The sequence below is a fragment of the Erigeron canadensis genome, chromosome 2 (assembly GCF_010389155.1).
Source record: "Erigeron canadensis isolate Cc75 chromosome 2, C_canadensis_v1, whole genome shotgun sequence".
Lineage (NCBI taxonomy): Eukaryota > Viridiplantae > Streptophyta > Magnoliopsida > Asterales > Asteraceae > Erigeron > Erigeron canadensis.
The window spans coordinates 42,757,353-42,775,030 of NC_057762.1; the positions used below are offsets into that span (position 1 = coordinate 42,757,353).

Here is a 17,678-nt window from a genome sequence, read left to right on the forward strand (position 1 = left end):
TTTTGGTACATTGTTTCTTTGTATTTTTCTGATTTTCGTCACACAGAACTATTTATTTTTGTTTTTTATAATCATATATCATCCCCAAAGTCTTGATTTTGAGTTCCGTGAAGCTGCATTTTTTAATTAAAACAAAATTCCGTGAAATTGGATTTCCCATTGTTTTTATTTGGGCCTGTTTTTATTTTTATTTTTATCTACACTCTGTTTTTAATTTTTTTTATTTGCAGGTGAATGAGGAAATGTGGGTTTTCTGATGCACAATTTTTTACTGAGGTTTTCTGATAATGTGAAAAGGTACATACAGTTTGCTATTTTTTGTGTGTTTGGTGTAATGGTGTCGATAACTTTTTTTTAATGTTTGCTATTATCTCCCCATTTTAGGTTTTAAATATGATAAATATATATACTTGTTCTTTCAACTTTTTTGTTTCACCTTTGACTAATTCCGCCGGGCGGTATGAGGGAGGTGAGATGTAGACGGTCATATCTCGGGTAGATAGACTGCCATAAAAAAACATCCGGCAAGAATGTCTAGGATTTCGACTACTACATTAGTATTCTGAAAATGATTTGTGGGTTTAATAAATAAGTATTTGAAACATTGATTTAAAGATTAAAAAATTACATTTATTGTTGTTATTTATGATTTGTGGATGCTTGGCAAAAGTAATTGTAGCTTGTAGATGTAGCTTTTAGTTGGAGCTGTAAACGGTAGCTTTTAAGCAAAACGGTTAGCTAGATATATATATTTTTTTTGGAATTATGGCTTAGGTTCTTTTTCATGAATAAAGATGAAAGTTTGTTGCTTTTTTTAATTTCATAGAAGACTGCTTAATAATTATTTTAAATGTATTCACTCCTTTTCAGGTTGGGAAGTCATTTTGGGTGGGTTTATGGTTTAAACAAATTGAATTAGTGAATTTAATTTGAAGATGATGGATGGGAGACGACATTCAGTTGACCTTCCCATATCGAAAACATTGATAGCTCTTCGAAGAGTTAGATCACTTAGAGACCCTGACACTAACTCACTAAGTAGGTTATCTAATTTTGTTGACAATTTGAATTGGGAAATTAATTCGACTAATGGCATTGTTCTTGAACAAGCAAATAATTTTCCCCGTGAAACCAATACTTTTGAAATGAATGATTTGGGGTTGCTTAGGGAGAGTGATGATCATGATGTTAATTGGGAGATGCATCATGGTCAAGCTACACATAAGTCTAAGTTGGGATTGTCTAGGAAAACTAATAAGTCAGGTTTACTTGAAACGAAAGAAGTGGCTGTCTGTGAGGATAGATCACTGAGTAAAAGATATTGTGATAATTACAATGACCTACCTTGCATGATGCCGACGAGGGATTATATGGAGGGTGGAGGTTCATATAACGAACCAATGGAGGTATTCCTAGAGGCAGAAAGACACAATCATACTGGATTTAAAAGAAGATCTCGGCAAAGGAAACATTATAAATCATCTAAAGTTGTAGGAGGTGATATCCTGAGTTGTGTTAGCAGTCCATGCTTATCCATGAGTGATGCTTCATTTGGAGGGTCCAGTTCCGGGATACCATTATGTGAAAATAATGATAATGATCATCAAGATATAGAGCATGAAGATACGGATTATGGAGGATGTGGTATTGGTTCCTGTTGGTCAAGTACTCCTAGATTTCAGGACATTGGTGTATCTAAACACTATGGTAGTGAAACCACTCCATTCTCAGAAAGTCCTAAGTGTCTCAGTCAGAAATATTGCCCGAAATCGTTTGATGAATTGGTGGGACAAAATGTGGTGTCAAAATCCCTTTTGAGTTCAATTTTGGGTCAAAAAGTTACTTCTTTTTATCTCTTTCATGGCCCCCGTGGAACCGGTAAAACATCTGCTGCAAGAATTTTTGCTGCTGCTTTAAATTGTTTATCGGCTGAGGAGAACAGACCATGCGGTAATTGTCAAGAATGCACGTTGTTCTTTGCGGGGAGAAGTCGGGATGTTAAGGAGGTAGATTCAGTTAGTATGAATCAATCTGAAAATCTTAGATACCTTTTAAAGAGTGCCATGCTCCCACCAGTTTCCTCCCGTTTCAAAGTTTTCATCATCGATGAGTGCCAGCTAATGCACGGGTCATCATGGTCAGCTCTCATGAATAGCCTTGAGGAAATGTCGCGCCACATTGTTTTTGTAATGATCGCTCCTGACCTTAGCAAGCTGCCACGTGGTGTGATATCCATGTCTCAAGGATTCCATTTTTCAAAGATTCACGAAGCAGATATTGTTTGCAGACTGAAGAAAATTTGTTTTGACGAAGGGTTTGAATATGACCAGGATGCTTTAGATTTCATTGCTACAAGATCTAACGGATCCCTTCGAGATGCAGAAATGACTCTAGAACAATTTAGTTTACTCGGGAGAAGAATTACCTTGTCTCTGACCTATGAACTAGTGAGTGATTTTATGGTTTTACTCATGTTATTGTCTTCCTAATCTTAATTACTCTTAATGGGTAGATATTAAGTTATAAGTTCCCTATCTTTTGTGTTTTTCATTTGCATTTTTACAGATTGGTATTGTTTCTGATGAAGAGTTGTTTGAGCTACTGGCTATGGCTATGTCGTCCGACACTTCAAATACAGTTAAACGGGCCCGTGAGCTTATGAGATCAAGAATTGATCCTATGCAACTAATATCACAGCTGGCAAATCTTATTATGGATATTCTTGCTGGGAAATTTCAGGAAGGTGCTTCTGAGGTTAAAAGACAATTCTTCGAACGGCATACTTGTGAGTATATCTCATCACTTTATACAGTTCTGTTTTCAAATCATGTTTGTGATCCTTAGTCCTATACTCGGAACTATTTCTATTGTTGTTTCAGCTGAAGCTGATTTGCAGCAACTTAATAACGCCCTGAAGATACTATCTGAAACTGAGAAACAACTGAGAGCATCTAAGAACCAGACAACATGGCTCACTGTTGCTTTATTACAGTTGAGCTCTGGACCATCCTTTAATGCAAACGATTCAAGTTTATGTGTAAGATCAGTACAACCAAGAGGTACTAATCATTTCTGATCCTAAATCTTAAAAATGATTCAACTCAGTTAATTTACATACGTATGTATTCTATATCAGTTGCTGCCTTTATTCCAGTTAGTCGACATATAGTTTTTGACAGTCTTGTTGGAAACCCTGCAGCTAGTGTTGACCACAATAGCGGATGTGAATTGGAAAAACTTACTGATAAAGTGGCGCTGGAGTCAATATGGAGCAGAACTACAGAAATCTGCAAGTCCATTTCACTCAGCAGTTTCCTTCGAAGACATGGGCATTTGACTTCTGTTTGTTTTCATCAAGGTATTACTTTGCAAACTTCGAATTATATATAGCAGTAACCAACTAATCTATGCTTACAGAAAATTAACATGAGTTGTTTTCTGTTTGTAGGACTGGCTGTAGTCGAACTCAAGTTCCAGCATAAAAGTTATGTATCAAAAGCTGAGAAGTCATGGAAACCAATAGCAAGTGCATTACAGGCTGCGTTGGGGTGTAATGTTGAGATCAGGATCTGTCAATCAGATTATGCAAACATTAAGAAATTCTCATTTAGGCTCTTCACTTGTGCTCGTCGAAACAAGCTTTCCAACCAGAATGCCACCAGTTTATCAGAAAATGTTAATGATATCTCTGATGGTGGGTCCTCTTGTTCGTATCTTTGTTGTCACAAAAAAGAACAAGCAAGAACGATAAGAAATAGTGATGGAAATGCATTAAGTGTTGCCTATTCTGTTCAAGAACCAGGGAAGCAGTCATGTTGTTGGCCTAATAGTGTGAAACATCATAAAAAGATTAGTTCATTAGATACATCAGCAAGTGAAGCAGACAACACTCTTGCTCTGCCCATTTCGGAAATTACAACTTCTAGAGCTTGCTCCTGCGCTGATGATACTTATGTCATGTGTGGCTTGTGCAAAAAGTTTAGTTGTTGCTGCAATGTGGTTGAAAGGTCCATTTACTGTTTTACTTGATTAAATATCCCTGATTTTATATATGGAGTATTATATAGCCTTATTCGCAATGATGCAGGCAGAAAAAGGACACAAAAGTGCATTGTTGGAAATCTCCCATGTATCCTTTGAAGAAGGTATTGATAGATTGCCGAATTTTATAAGTTTATAACTATCAAAATCTTTTTGGACCCTATTAGGGTCAATTAGATTTCTTGGTTATTTTGTAATTTGTATATATAGGACATCTATATTAATTAAGTTTTAATCACACTATGAAGTGAAGTTGAAATTTCATTTTTGGAAACAGGCTTGGCAGCTGAGGGTTCGACAACAGGGTGCATAGTTGGTGGTACAGGCACGACCATGCGCTAGCCTTAAATGTGATTTGATGCTCGAGGCAGCGGCTAAGGTCTAGGGACATACTTTTGTTAGTATAGCCAGGTTATAAAGTCGCTTGTCGTGTAAGTATGAAAGTTAGCATACAAGAATTCATGATAGATCCAAGTGTTGTGCAAATTATCATGCTACTTGTTTCAACATATGTGCTGTTTAAGGATCAATGAAAGAACATGATTCATGAAGGAACTGTGAGGGTGGTATGCCCAATATTAAACGAACTGGAAGCTAGAAAGTAGAATTAGAAACCATGTTTAGAAGGCCCGGTATGGGGCTTCTGAAATGGATGTAAAGTGACCGGCACGTGCAAAAAGGTGGGATCCACCATCCTGCATGTGCATGAAAGGTGTATGATCTACCTGTGGATGTGGGTGGCCATCATTGTGTAAGATTGGTTTGTGTGGATGAAGAGGGGAATTCGGCAGTTTTGAATGCATTTTTGTTTGTGTTTTGAATAACAAAAAGATGAGCAATGGATCTAACATATGAGGTGAGCATTTAGGGGACAATAATGTTATACAATTTGAAAATTCTCATACTGTTGAATTTTATAGATGCACGTGTGGGTGATGATGTTTATATCACCTTTTCATCTTAACCTTTGCAACCGTGAAAGTTATTGATGTGATTTGGAATCGAGCCATGAAAACAAGTAGATAGATGAGGGGTTTTTCCTGTTTTGGTTGTTTGAAAATGAGAAGGCTTTTTTTTCTTTCTAACTTGGATGTACATGGTCTAACCGGAGTATCCTAGGGATCGTTTTTGACCATTACATTGGACAACCCCCAAGATGTTACCTAAGGTGGTACCGATCCCGAGACACCACCTAAATCATATATAACACAAATAACAAATACATTGGACGAGTACGTTTGTATAGCCTAGATGTTATCATCCTTGCATCCCTTCTGGGACATATGATGAAACTGAAATGATACAGAGAAAAATAACATGATCCTAGCGCAAAGATGACACCAAATTGAGAAATGGTCCAAAAAAATGTTTAAAAATCTATAATGTAATAGCTGGAAAAACAAACATATACCTACGAGCTAACTTGGTTTGAAAAAGCGTGTTTGGGTGTGATGAGTCGACTAGCGACCATGATAACACTTATACATGGTGCATTGGTGACCGAGGGTGCTTTCAACGAGGTGAGAAGGTGATTGCCTAACTGATTACTTTACGAGCCTGAATAGAGTTAATAATATTAATTTCATTATAAGTTTTTAAAAGGCCATTCATATTTTTTTCACTAAAAAGCTCATAATTTTCATAACCAAAATTTTCATTAACAGACAACTATTAATTTCATGATTGTACAACTAATAAAGAAGAAAAATTATTGATAGACCTAAAAGATAACATAAATATACATTTCTTGTACGTGAAACGATCATTTTTGTCTCATATACAAAGACCTTATCGCTTCTTTCGAAATCACTTTACTAGTCTTCATCGTCAACTAACTTTACGATATAATAACCTAGAACTAATAGCTGTTCAAAAAAAAAAAAAAAAGAGAAAGATGTTCAAATAAAAACATAAAAAATAATAATAATTTGCCTGGCAAGAAAAAAATCTTAAAATTATATTCATGCTTTGCGACAAAACATTTACACATAAATAAAATTTAGGGGTAAGCTTTTGATACAAAGACATAATCCTTTTATTCACATTAAGTAAACGTTTAACATTTTTCTAACAAAAATAGCTTATTCTTCTAAACAACTCAACCATATAACCAACTATTTGACAATATCGTTGCAATATATATTTTAAAATGAATTTTTAGGTAGTATTGGTCATATGATGGTGGTGGTGGTAACATGTTGTTGTGACAGCGATGGGTGATAATGACGGTGGCAGTAGTGATAGCGGTAACATTGTGCTTATTAATTTAAAAATAATTGATGTAAAAAAAGTAGTGTAGTTTTTTAAGGGTTAATGTATATATGTTATAAATAGTTTCATTACAGTATTATAGGTATATTAGTTGAAAATTTTAAATTAGTGAATAAAAAAGAATGAGCATTTTAAGGTTATCAACTACTTGGTGGAAAAAATGGAAGAACTAAATACTTTATAATGTAGTATATATAGGTATCTTAGTTGAGTAAATGAGTGAGAATCCTCCGGTCCCATGTACCATCTTGATACCTAGAGCGCACACCGCATAGAACTCATGTATACTAATTTACCATTTCATACATGGTTCACAAGCTATAATTTCTTTACTTGTTTCTAGCAAGTTTTGAACCCGTGACTTATATTAATTAAATTAGTGAACAAAAAAGATTGGACATTTTAAGGTTGTCAGGGATACATATTTTATTACTCGTATATAGTATAGATTTATGTATTTTATTGTAGGTTTTAGGTAAAATATAACAAGTATTAAAGTAAAACAAATGAAACACCAGGTTTCTATTCACTGAAAATCACCGTGCATCATGAAAATAATCATATATCAATTTTTTCGTGAATCTTCATACATCAATTTAACCATGATTCAAGAGTTAATATATTGTTCTATTTAACATTTTTTTAATTGTAAACTTATCAAATTTGTAAATTTAAGTTGTTTTTAATTTTTACAAACTAATTGAAAAGCTTTTTTTCAGTTAGTACTGGGGTGAAAAACAATGGTATTTTATCGGACAATTTTGGAATGGGGTTTATTTAGAATGTATCTTCTGGTGTTGTATGTTATAACTAGTAAGATATATGACTTTAGCAGCTTGCTAATGTGGTGATATAATGAAATCATTTTTCGTTTACTTATAGAAAAACAAAAAATGCAATGAGGTTAGGGATCAAGGGTATGATCTTTATGCATAGTAAAGCTAGAGGTTCCTTTTCTACCTTTGGTAGAATGTTAAAGTAGTCTCTTAATTTTTAGTAGGGGTAAAATGTCTACATCTCAACCTATTCAGTATTGGAGTATTCGGACCTTAAAAATGACAGTAAAGTTTATTTTTATATAAATATTTTTATTATTATTAATTATTTTTATTTTATTTTTTTTTAATTTCAACCAATTACTTTTTAGGATTGAAAAATTATTTTCGTGCGGGTCTCTAGTTCCATCAACCGACTTCGTTCTGGCCTTAGCACACTTCATAGCATATCATGACTTCATGAGCAAGTGAGCTCAAAACTGAGACAACAAAACAATGGCCGTCAGCCTCCACCACTGTTCTTTTCCACCCTCAACCTTCCTCAACCACCGCCATCCCCACCGCTATATAACCTCTGTATCTATCTTTAAAAAGCTCACCAATCATCACACCCATCTCTCAGCTACTTCACCCCACAACCAAAATCAAAATCCCCCTTCAATTTTTCTCCCTTTTCTCCAAGAACAAGAAGATGAGCCCCGAAAAGATGAAATTATCACAGACCCAATTCACAAATTCTTCAAATTTCAAACTTCTTCACAACACCCAGACCCTCCTCAAGAAGGCAAATTCACTCTCCAAAAAAACCGCCGTTCTTCTTGGCATCTTGCTCCAAACGTACCCGGTTCGGATATCCAAGAACCCGGGTCCGGACCCGAATCAGAACTCGACCCAGTTCCCGTAACAGGATCAGGAACAGAACCCAGAAGGGAATTTGAAGAAAGCTGTGGCTTTATAGTTAATGAAGTTCTTGAACTTGCTAGGAATTTGCCTGAAAATGTGACTTTAGGTGAGGTTTTGGGAGAGTTTGAAGGGAAATTAAGTGAAAGAGATTGTGTTGAGGTGTTGGGATTAATGGGTCATGAAGATGGATTGATAATGTGTTGTTTGTATTTTTTCGAGTGGATGAGTTTACAAGAGCCTTCTTTGGTTACTCCATGGGCTTATTCGACTTTGTTTCCGGTGTTGGGGAGAGCTAAGATGGGTGATAAGGTGTTGATTTTGTTTGATAATTTGCCTAATTCCGTCGAGTTTAAGCAAGTTCATGTGTTTAATTCCGCCATTTCAGCTCTTTCGGATTGCGGGAGGTATTTTTCTTTGAATATTATCTTTGTTGTTTAATACATTGTTTCATAGCTAAATTTTACTACTTGTTCAAAGGTTTTAGTATGATTCGGCGAGTTTGGCTCTTTTGTTTGATTCATTTTTTCATATCATGATTAGTGATTTAGTAGTTAGGATTTGATATATGTAGTATGTGTTGAGGTGATGGATGTTGAATTATTAATGTCTTTTGATTTTATGATTAGTTAGTTGTGTTATGCTGTGTTTCATGTGACCCATGGCAAAGGAATGGCAAAATCTTACGCATCCGTAGCTGGCTGGCTTTAAGCAATTGATTAGTCTTATTTGCATCTAATGCTTCCTATACATGCAGAAACTGCCTAAAGCTAGATATAATTAGGTATTTGCAATATTTTTCATCAAACAATCTTCTTACATCACCTCCTTCTTTGTTTCTCCAAATCATACAGATATGCCTAAAACACTCCGGATACATTCAATGCTTGACACATGTCTTGAGCATCTTTCCCTGTTCTCACCTTTGATTTTGCCATGTATCGATTTTTAATACATAATCATATTTCCGGTCCCTTTTTGCCATACACTCAAAGAACTCTTTACGGGCCTACTTTTATGTTTCCAAATTCTGTTATGATTTAGCTCATTTGATTCAACTGTATTTGTGCTAGCAAAATTATGTCTTATATAGTGGGATTTTGGGTTCTTTTTGTTGTAGATATGACGAGGCTTGGGAACTGTTTGAGATAATGGATAGACACAATATTGAACCAGATCATGTAACATGTTCCATAATGATCACAATTATGAGGAGAAAAGGCAATAGTGCAAAAGACGCCTGGGAGTTTTTTGAAATTTTGAACATGAGAGGACTCAAATGGAGTTTAGAAGTCATGGGTGCTCTTATTAAGTCATTTTGTGATGAGGGTTTGAAGAAAGAAGCACTCATTATCCAATTAGAAATGGAGAAAAAAGGGGTTGCTTCTAATGCAATTATCTACAACACAATTATAAATGCTTATAGCAAATCAGATCAAATTGAAGAAGCTGAAGGTCTCTTTGCTGAAATGAAAGCAAAAGGAATAATGCCTACAACTGCATCTTACAACATTCTAATGGATGCATACAGTCGAAGAATGCAACCAGAAGTAATCGAAAAACTTATGCAAGAAATGGAAGAAACAGGATTACAGCCAGATGTTAAGTCATTTACTTGTTTAATTAGTGCTTATGGGCGCCAAAAGAAGATGAGTGATATGGCTGCTGATGCATTCTTGAAAATGAGAAAATTTGGTATAAAACCGACTTCTCATTCTTATACAGCTCTTATACACGCTTATTCAATTAGCGGGTGGCACGAAAAAGCTGATTTGACATTTCAAAACATGTTACGGGAAGGGGTAAAGCCGTCAATAGAAACCTACACGGCTCTACTCGATGCATTCAGACGAGCGGGTGACACTGAATCATTAATGAGAATATGGAAAATGATGATTAGTGATAAAGTGGAAGGAACCCGTGTGACATTTAATATTCTTGTGGACGGGTTTGCTAAACAAGGCCAGTATGGTGAAGCACGGGATGTGATATGTGAATTTGGGAAGATTGGTTTGCAGCCAACTGTTATGACATATAATATGCTAATAAATGCGTATGCTCGTGGAGGGCAGGAGGGTAAATTGCCACAACTGTTAAAAGAGATGGCTGTGCTCAAATTGAAACCTGACTCAGTTACTTATTCTACAATGATTTATGCTTATGTTCGTGTTCGGGATTTTAAGAGGGCGTTTTACTATCATAAACAGATGGTGAAGAGTGGGCAAGTACCTGATGCTAGATCGTATCACAAGTTAAGGTCGATTTTGGATGTGAAAGCTGCAACTAAGAATAAGAAGGATAAGAGTGCAATTATGGGTATAATCAGTAGTAAGTTGGGTTGGGTTAAAATTAAGAAGAAAGCAAAGAAAGATGAGTTTTGGAAGAACAAGAAAAAATGGTCAGGTGCTTGTGGTTCAAATTCAGTTGGAACCAGACAATGATCAGAATTTGACCTTAGAATATTTTAAAAACGCAGCCCAACCTGCAGCGGTTTGGATCAATCACAAGTTATGGATTCCATAAGCAACTTGAAAACCGCTGATCTGATTATTAGACTGGTTCAATGGTTCATGGTTGTTTTTCTAATTACACACTTGTATTTTGTAAATAAATTGTTGTATTATTTTTTGGTGGCTAATATGAATACTCCCAAGTTGTACTTATGTTCAGCATGTGTTGGCAATCTTTTTCGGATCATGACTTTGATTTTTGATTATGGTTGCTAGGAAGGGATTCAAAGGAATAGAAGGGAAGGGTTATTTCTTGTTTCCGAGTTTCATTTAGGAAGAGAAGGAAAAGAAAGAGGAAGAAGACAAGGGAAGATAGATTTTACTATGAACCTCTCCAATCCTTTCATTTCTCACCATTCATGAAGCTCAAGAGCAGAAGATTGATTTCTCTTCCTTCCCCTTTCTTCCCTTTTGCTCTTTTTTCATCAACTCTATCGACTATAGCAAAGTGTTAAGGAAAGAAAAGGAAGGAAGAGGTTGACTAATATATCCTAATTCTCCTTTCATTCCACCGGGAAATGATCTGAGGATGTATCATACTTCACCTCTTCCTCTTCCTCTTCATGGAAAAGTCTCTTCATGGTGAATAGTATTATACGAGTAGAAGATTTTTTAAAAACAATGTGAATGATGCATCGAGAATTCAAGATGTAATAAAAAACCATATCATTCATTATATGGTGAATAGTATTAGATAAGATTTCGAAAACAATGTGTATGAATTATGATTCATCAAGATGTTAAAATAACTTTAAATCATTATAATTATTCGTATTTTGTCCTTAAAAAAAAGGATTATCCTGGACTCCTGGAGTAATCGTTAGTATGCTTCTTTATTAAAGATACTTTTTTCATAGTCATTTTTTCATATACATGAATAAATTTTTTTCACAATTTTTAATATAAGTAAATACATTTATGTTTATAGCAAAATACTATATAAAAATCAATGATAATGACAGTCAAGTGTTGTTATTAGCAATTTATTACATGCATAAAAGATAATATTTTGTATATAAAAATCGTCATTTGAAATTTTTTTAGTGTATAAATTTTGGGTTGATATAAGAGCATTTAGAATGTTAGAACTCAATTTCCACTAAAGCAAATTAATATAGCTAAGAATTTTCTTACTTTTTGGTTTCTTCCTATAGGATTATGAGTTTCAATCTTCCCGCATGCAAATATGGTGAGGGTCTTAGCTATATTAATTTGCTCTTTTAAAAAAAAAAGGAAAAAAAAAAAAAAAGACCGTATGGAAAAAGTATATAACTATTTGACCAAATTTCATGTTTGTTTGGTCATTATCTTCTCTTCACACTCAACCCACACCCTAAAAACCCATGTCTCAACCGCCGGCAACCAACTATCCCGCCGGCGGCCACAACTCCTCCGCCACCACCATTGAAGTACCACCACGTCATCACCCCCCAAAAAAAGTCTTAGCTGACCTCAACGTTGACCCTCCTACTGAATTTGATCCCCTGGATTCTTTCCCCACCACCAGGTCACATTTCTTTCCTTTTTATGTTTATACACATACAATTATTTACATTTATATATAGCTCTTTAAAGTTTAAGCTTTTTTTTTTATAGTTTTTTTCTTTGTGGGTATTCCTCGGTAGGACTAAATAAATTACCAGTTACGAGAAATGTTGGAATTATAGATATAAGTGTGAATTGGAACATCTTGTTTTATAAGTTTGAAATTTAATGTTGGTTTTGTATAAGGGTCATTTGAAGTAAAATGTGATGTTAATTAATGTGTGTAGGTTGAGTAATGAAGAAATTAATCAAGATAAAATGAGTTTATTGGGAAAAGATTCTGACTTGGTAGAAGTAGAAGGTAAACAGTCGAAAAAGTTGGTAAAATCGCGTTCAAGGATCGGAAAGATGGAAATTCCCATTGATTGTGGAGGTGATGCAGAAGGTGATCATAATAGTCCTGGTATTCCGTCTTCTCGTGAGGAAAAAGTTAGCAGCCTTAAGACGGTGAGTCATGTTAGTCGTTAGATAGTCTGGGAAATTGTGTTAGTAAATTGAGTATGTGACGGGTTGTCTGATACTTGTAGGGCTTGGTACATGTTGCAAGAAAGATGCCGAAGAATGCTCATGTTCATTTTATACTTGGATTAATGTATCAAAGAATGGGACAACCACAAAGGGTAGAACAAGTGTTGCCTGTGATAAACTTATTATATACTTCATATGTGTTACTTTTGTACTAACTTTGATTGTATTATTTAGGCAGTTATGGCATATGAAAAGGCCGAGGAAATCTTACTTCGTGGTGATGAGGATGTTGATAGGCCAGATTTACTTTCTTTGGTTCAGACTCATCATGCACAGGTGCATTTCAGCTTTGTGTTCCTGCACATAAAATATGATTTACAAAAACAGTATGATTTTACAGTTAATATCCTTTTGTTGTTAAGTGTATTTTGCTGGGAAGTTCAGAGGAGTATGGTTCAGGAAAAGAACCGGAGGGTAAGGAGCTTGAAGAAATTATTAGCAAGTTAAATGAGTCGATGACAATTGATGTTAAACAAGCATCTGTTTGGAACACTTTAGGTGTATTGCTATTAAAAGCTGGCCATTTGCAGGTAAAAGTGGTTTGTTTTCCATTATTCCAACATTTAAAGCAAAATGTTTCAAAAATCCTTAGATGAATCTTATTGTTTCTTTAGAGTGCTATATCGGTACTTTCATCTTTGCTGGCGGTTGCTCCTGAAAACTTGGACTGCATTGGGAACCTTGGAATGGCTCATCTTCAAAAGTAAGGACTTCCTTTTGATTTAGTTTACTAGTGGAGATAAACCTAATTTCATTTAGATAATTGAAATCCATGAGTGAATGATGAAGTTGGAATTTATTGGTGTGGATGCAAGATATAGATATGTGTTGTTATCTTTGATAATCATCAAGAAGCCATAGATACAATGTTTAGGGGTTGTTTGGGTGTGTGTCTTGAAAGTGATTATGTGATATTAGATAATTTAAATCAGATAAAGCTGTAATGTAATGGGCAGTTGAAATAGTGTTTGGGAGTGCTTATGCTAGTTGAAGTTGTTATAATAAGATAATCGGATGTTCGGATGCTGCTTTGTTTTAGTAAATAGTGTTTGGAAGTGCCCCTGATTATAGGATATTAGATAATCTAATCTTATTGCTATTTTTTCACTGACATACGTGGTTGTATATACTTGTCATACAGTGGAAATTTGGAGCTTTCAGCAAAATGTTTCCAAGACCTCATCTTAAAAGACCAAAATCACCCTTCTGTTTTTATCAACTACGCTGCCCTTCTTTTGTGTAAATATGGTTCCGTAGTCGCAGGTATGTTGGTACTTTCCATTGCCTGTTTTCTTTATATTTTTTTAGGTAGTACTTAGCAGATATTAAACAAATGTATGTAAGAAGTAGAACTGGCGTTTCAAATTATCAGGTGCGGGGGCAAATGGTGACAATGGGGCTTGTGAGGATAGAGTTACTGCAATTAATGTTGCTAAAGAATGTTTATTAGCTGCTGCAAAAGCAGATCCAAGAGTTGCTCATGTGTGGACTAATCTTGCTAATGCATATTACATGGCTGGTGATCATAAACACTCGGGGAAGTGCTTGGAGAAGGTGAATATGGTGTTTTTTAAAATCATTATGTAAAATAAGTCATATGTTTATTTAATATTGTGTATTAATCTCAGGCTGCAAAGTTGGAGTCCAATTGTTTGGCAACTCGATATGCTGTGGCCGTTCACCGAATCAGGGAAGCTGAAAGGTCACAAAATCCTAGTGAACAGCTTTCATGGGCTGGAAATGAAATGGCTTCTATACTTAAGGAAGGGGATGCTCTTGCGGTTGAGCTCCCCATTGCCTGGGCAGGGCTTGCCATGGTTCACAAGGCCCAACATGAAATTGCAGCAGGGTTTAAGATTGAACAGAATGAATTAATGGAGGTTGAAGAACGAGCAATTTACAGTTTAAAGCAGGTAACTTTATAGTATTACTTAGTCATTCGAGACAATAAAAACAAACCTGTTTATACTTTATATGTACTTGTATCTTAGGCAATATCAGAAGACCCAAATGATTCAGTACAATGGCATCAGCTTGGGCTACATAGTCTGTGTACCCAAGAATTTAAAACATCCCAAACATACCTCAAGGCCGCCGTGGCCCGTGACAAGGAATGCTCTTATGCTTGGTCAAATCTAGGTATGTCACAATGTTATACCATCTGCATTTGAACCACCAACCCGGTTTTCTTATTGTTCGGTACTCTTTCCCTCCCATGAAAGTTGCACAATTTGACTGGAAAGAAAGTTGTCAGACATAAATTAAGGGTATCTTGTGGAATAGAACCAACTGAGCTTTTCTTAAGTGGTGTCTGGATGTGTGTTTTGAAAGTTATTATGTGAATAATTGGAATGAGATAATCATTTGTAGTAAAATGGGCTATAAAAGATGGTGTTTGGATGTGCTTATGCTGTTTGAACTCGAGCAATCAGATTTTTGAGTGATTGACTAATTCTATTTATGCTTTCTATTAATAGAATTAATGACCAGAACAAGCTTCTTGTAAAAAGCCGATTTTATCACGGGAATTATATTACTTTGGAAAGAGTCATTTAAGACCCCTAAAAAACTCGAGTCTGCGCAAGTCACATTTGATTAGATTTTTACACATGTGATAAAAGTATCATTCACATGTACTTTTCTAGATCTTCCAATCACATTGATTTGAATCAATCTTGTGCGGACCATTCATTTTTTGATCTAGGGGTCCATATTGGTTCCTTTTATCGCAAAGGAATCCATCTTTGGGATTATTAGATTAAAAGCCGTAAGCAGGTAAGTTTTTATTTATACCCTTCAATGATCAGTTTGTTTGCAGCTGTTATAATATTAATTCTCAGATAATTAGAAAGAAAATCTGTTTATCTGACCATTAAAAACTGAATGTTGGATAAGCACTTTCAAATTGCAAATCCTAACACCCCCATATAAACTAGGTTTAACTCGACAATTTACAAAATTGTTACTGCAATTCTGAAAGGGCAATATTTCCTCACAAGATGTTCTCCATGCTAATTGCTCTTTAACCACAGGCATCTCTTTGCAACTATCTGAGCCATCTTCTTCACAAGCTGAAGAAGTATATAAACGAGCCTTGTCGTTGGCAAAACCCGAACAGGCACATACGATCTTCTGTAATTTGGGAAACTTCTATCGACAGCAGAAGCAATATGAAAGTGCAAAGGCTATGTTTACAAAGTCATTAGACTTGCAGCCTGGTTATGCACCGGCATATAACAATCTAGGGCTTGTATTTGTTGCCGAGAAGAGATGGGAAGAAGCCAAGTTCTGCTTCGATAAAGCACTTCAGGCTGACCCATTACTGGATGCAGCTAAATCCAATTTGATTAAAGCAGCAGCCATGTGTAGAGTGTGTGCACCAAGTCTCAATTGAGGTTGTATGTTTAATCTTTGTTGACATTAAATTTTTACTCATTTCTGGGGTTAGAGTCACTAATTTGTATATAATGCATATATTTAGATCTTCAATTTCCCCAGTTTGTCTGGTCGCTCTCTTGTATTCAAACGACATCATTCAGATCAAGAAAAGTCAGAGTTATGTTTTCATGCACAAAACAAGACCATAGTTTGAGTCCAGTTCACAATATAGAATCTCGATAGAGTTGATATTATATTTTTGCTTCTTGGTTTTCATGCTCTCCAACTTATGTTTTAGTGTATCGGTTCATTTTACACCGTCCCATCATGGTCCTACTTCTATTATACATACAAGAACCATGAAATGCTATAATCTAAAATGAATTTCTTCAATATTTGACATTATTATCATTATTACGTTGAAACTTGGTTGCCTATCTAATGGCAGAAATCTAAAAAATGTAACAAAATTTTCTATTCAAGCCACAATTTTTATTTTTTGCTAATAGCTAAAAGCCTCAACTTGTATTTGACGTAAAAACAAAGAATTTATACCTCTATAGCTTTAGCCAAAACTAGTCATCACGTTACTATCATCCATGGCCACATCATCATCATCGAAATCAAGGTGGCAATGAACTGTAATGTTGACAGAAAGAAACTCATGATGTGGGTTCGAAAGTAGGTTAACGTGATGAGTGTAAATAAATCCACAAAATATTGTTATATTTGTGACGGAATATAGATGATAAATCTATAATTAATATAAGTAGCGACTAGCTAGCTTAAAGTCATGACATATTAGACCTACTATGTACCCAAGAAATCCTTTTTTTTAGTCAACATTGTTATCGTTATGATACCAACTACCTTAAAACAAACTAAGAAAAAAAAAGTATTACACTTACAAACAGATATTTATAAACAATGTTTAGGTGGACCACATAATTCAATTTTTAAAAGAAGTGCTACACTTACAAATCTATATTAGAGTGGACGGAGTGGTCGAGGCACGGACCGGTACCGGGTCGGTACCGGAAGGAACACTGCTCCGACCCCCCGGTACCGGTGGGGAGGGGAGCAGCCTGGGCACAGTAGTGCCGGTTTGGGTACCCAGTTTTGTGACCGTTGCAAAAAAAAAAAAAGAAAAAAAAGTGGGGCCCACCTACTTTTTCTCTCTTTCTCTTCTCTTTTCTTCCTCATTTTTTTTCTTCTTTTCTTTCTGGCCGTACAGACCATCCTCCATTCTTTCTTCTTTATTATTTTTTTTTTCAACCAAGTTTTATGATTTACTTGTTTTCGTATGTTTGAATAAGATTATGTGTTTTATTTGTGTTTTTAAGTTGTATTAGTTTTAGTTTATTAAATAAAATGTTTTAGTTTTAAAAATAAATAGAAATGAAATTAAATAGAAAAGGGTGGAGAGGGGAGAGGTGGGGAGAGGTGGTGAAGTGCTCCTAGGTTTCGGGGAGGGGAGGGGAGGAGAAAAAAAATTAGGGAGGAGCGGGGAAGCTCTCCCCCCACCCTTATATTATAAAGCAAATAGAGTTTCAACTTTCAATTCAACATTTACTTTCCCAAAATGTCTCTTCTATCAATTATATATTACCAAACACCATTTCTCTCTCATCAAATCTCAACCAATAATCTTTTTTCCCTCTCATCCATAAATCATTTATTCCTCCAATTCGTTCAAAATCAACATCGATAAAATATAAAAATTATATAG

At 35.2% G+C, this 17,678-nt stretch overlaps 3 protein-coding genes and 1 non-coding gene across 4 annotated transcripts; all 4 read left to right on the forward strand.

Annotated features, from left to right (window-relative positions):
• Window positions 1–232: 232 nt before the first annotated feature.
• Window positions 233–4,592, forward strand: LOC122586434 (protein STICHEL-like 2). The gene is made up of 8 exons (XM_043758423.1): window positions 233–297; window positions 871–2,447; window positions 2,566–2,785; window positions 2,880–3,059; window positions 3,200–3,358; window positions 3,449–4,007; window positions 4,088–4,145; window positions 4,319–4,592. Exons 2-8 carry the CDS (start codon window positions 936–938, stop codon window positions 4,352–4,354), a joined length of 2,724 nt encoding a protein of 907 aa, XP_043614358.1. The 5' UTR covers window positions 233–297; window positions 871–935; the 3' UTR covers window positions 4,355–4,592.
• A 716-nt stretch (window positions 4,593–5,308) lies between these two features.
• On the forward strand, window positions 5,309–5,408 carry LOC122590339. Its single transcript, XR_006322478.1, has one exon. It is a non-coding gene; the product is annotated as a U6 spliceosomal RNA (small nuclear RNA).
• A 2,111-nt stretch (window positions 5,409–7,519) lies between these two features.
• LOC122589996 (pentatricopeptide repeat-containing protein At5g50280, chloroplastic) lies at window positions 7,520–10,651 on the forward strand. The gene is made up of 2 exons (XM_043762329.1): window positions 7,520–8,395; window positions 9,109–10,651. Exons 1-2 carry the CDS (start codon window positions 7,584–7,586, stop codon window positions 10,427–10,429), a joined length of 2,133 nt encoding a protein of 710 aa, XP_043618264.1. The 5' UTR covers window positions 7,520–7,583; the 3' UTR covers window positions 10,430–10,651.
• Window positions 10,652–11,808: 1,157 nt separating this feature from the next.
• Window positions 11,809–16,147, forward strand: LOC122587134 (probable UDP-N-acetylglucosamine--peptide N-acetylglucosaminyltransferase SPINDLY). The gene is made up of 11 exons (XM_043759223.1): window positions 11,809–12,005; window positions 12,271–12,490; window positions 12,571–12,663; window positions 12,746–12,847; window positions 12,934–13,101; window positions 13,186–13,274; window positions 13,713–13,834; window positions 13,944–14,125; window positions 14,200–14,484; window positions 14,563–14,710; window positions 15,604–16,147. The coding sequence occupies exons 1-11, from the start codon at window positions 11,842–11,844 to the stop codon at window positions 15,963–15,965; spliced, it is 1,935 nt and encodes a 644-aa protein (XP_043615158.1). The 5' UTR covers window positions 11,809–11,841; the 3' UTR covers window positions 15,966–16,147.
• The last annotated feature ends 1,531 nt before the right edge of the window (window positions 16,148–17,678 follow it).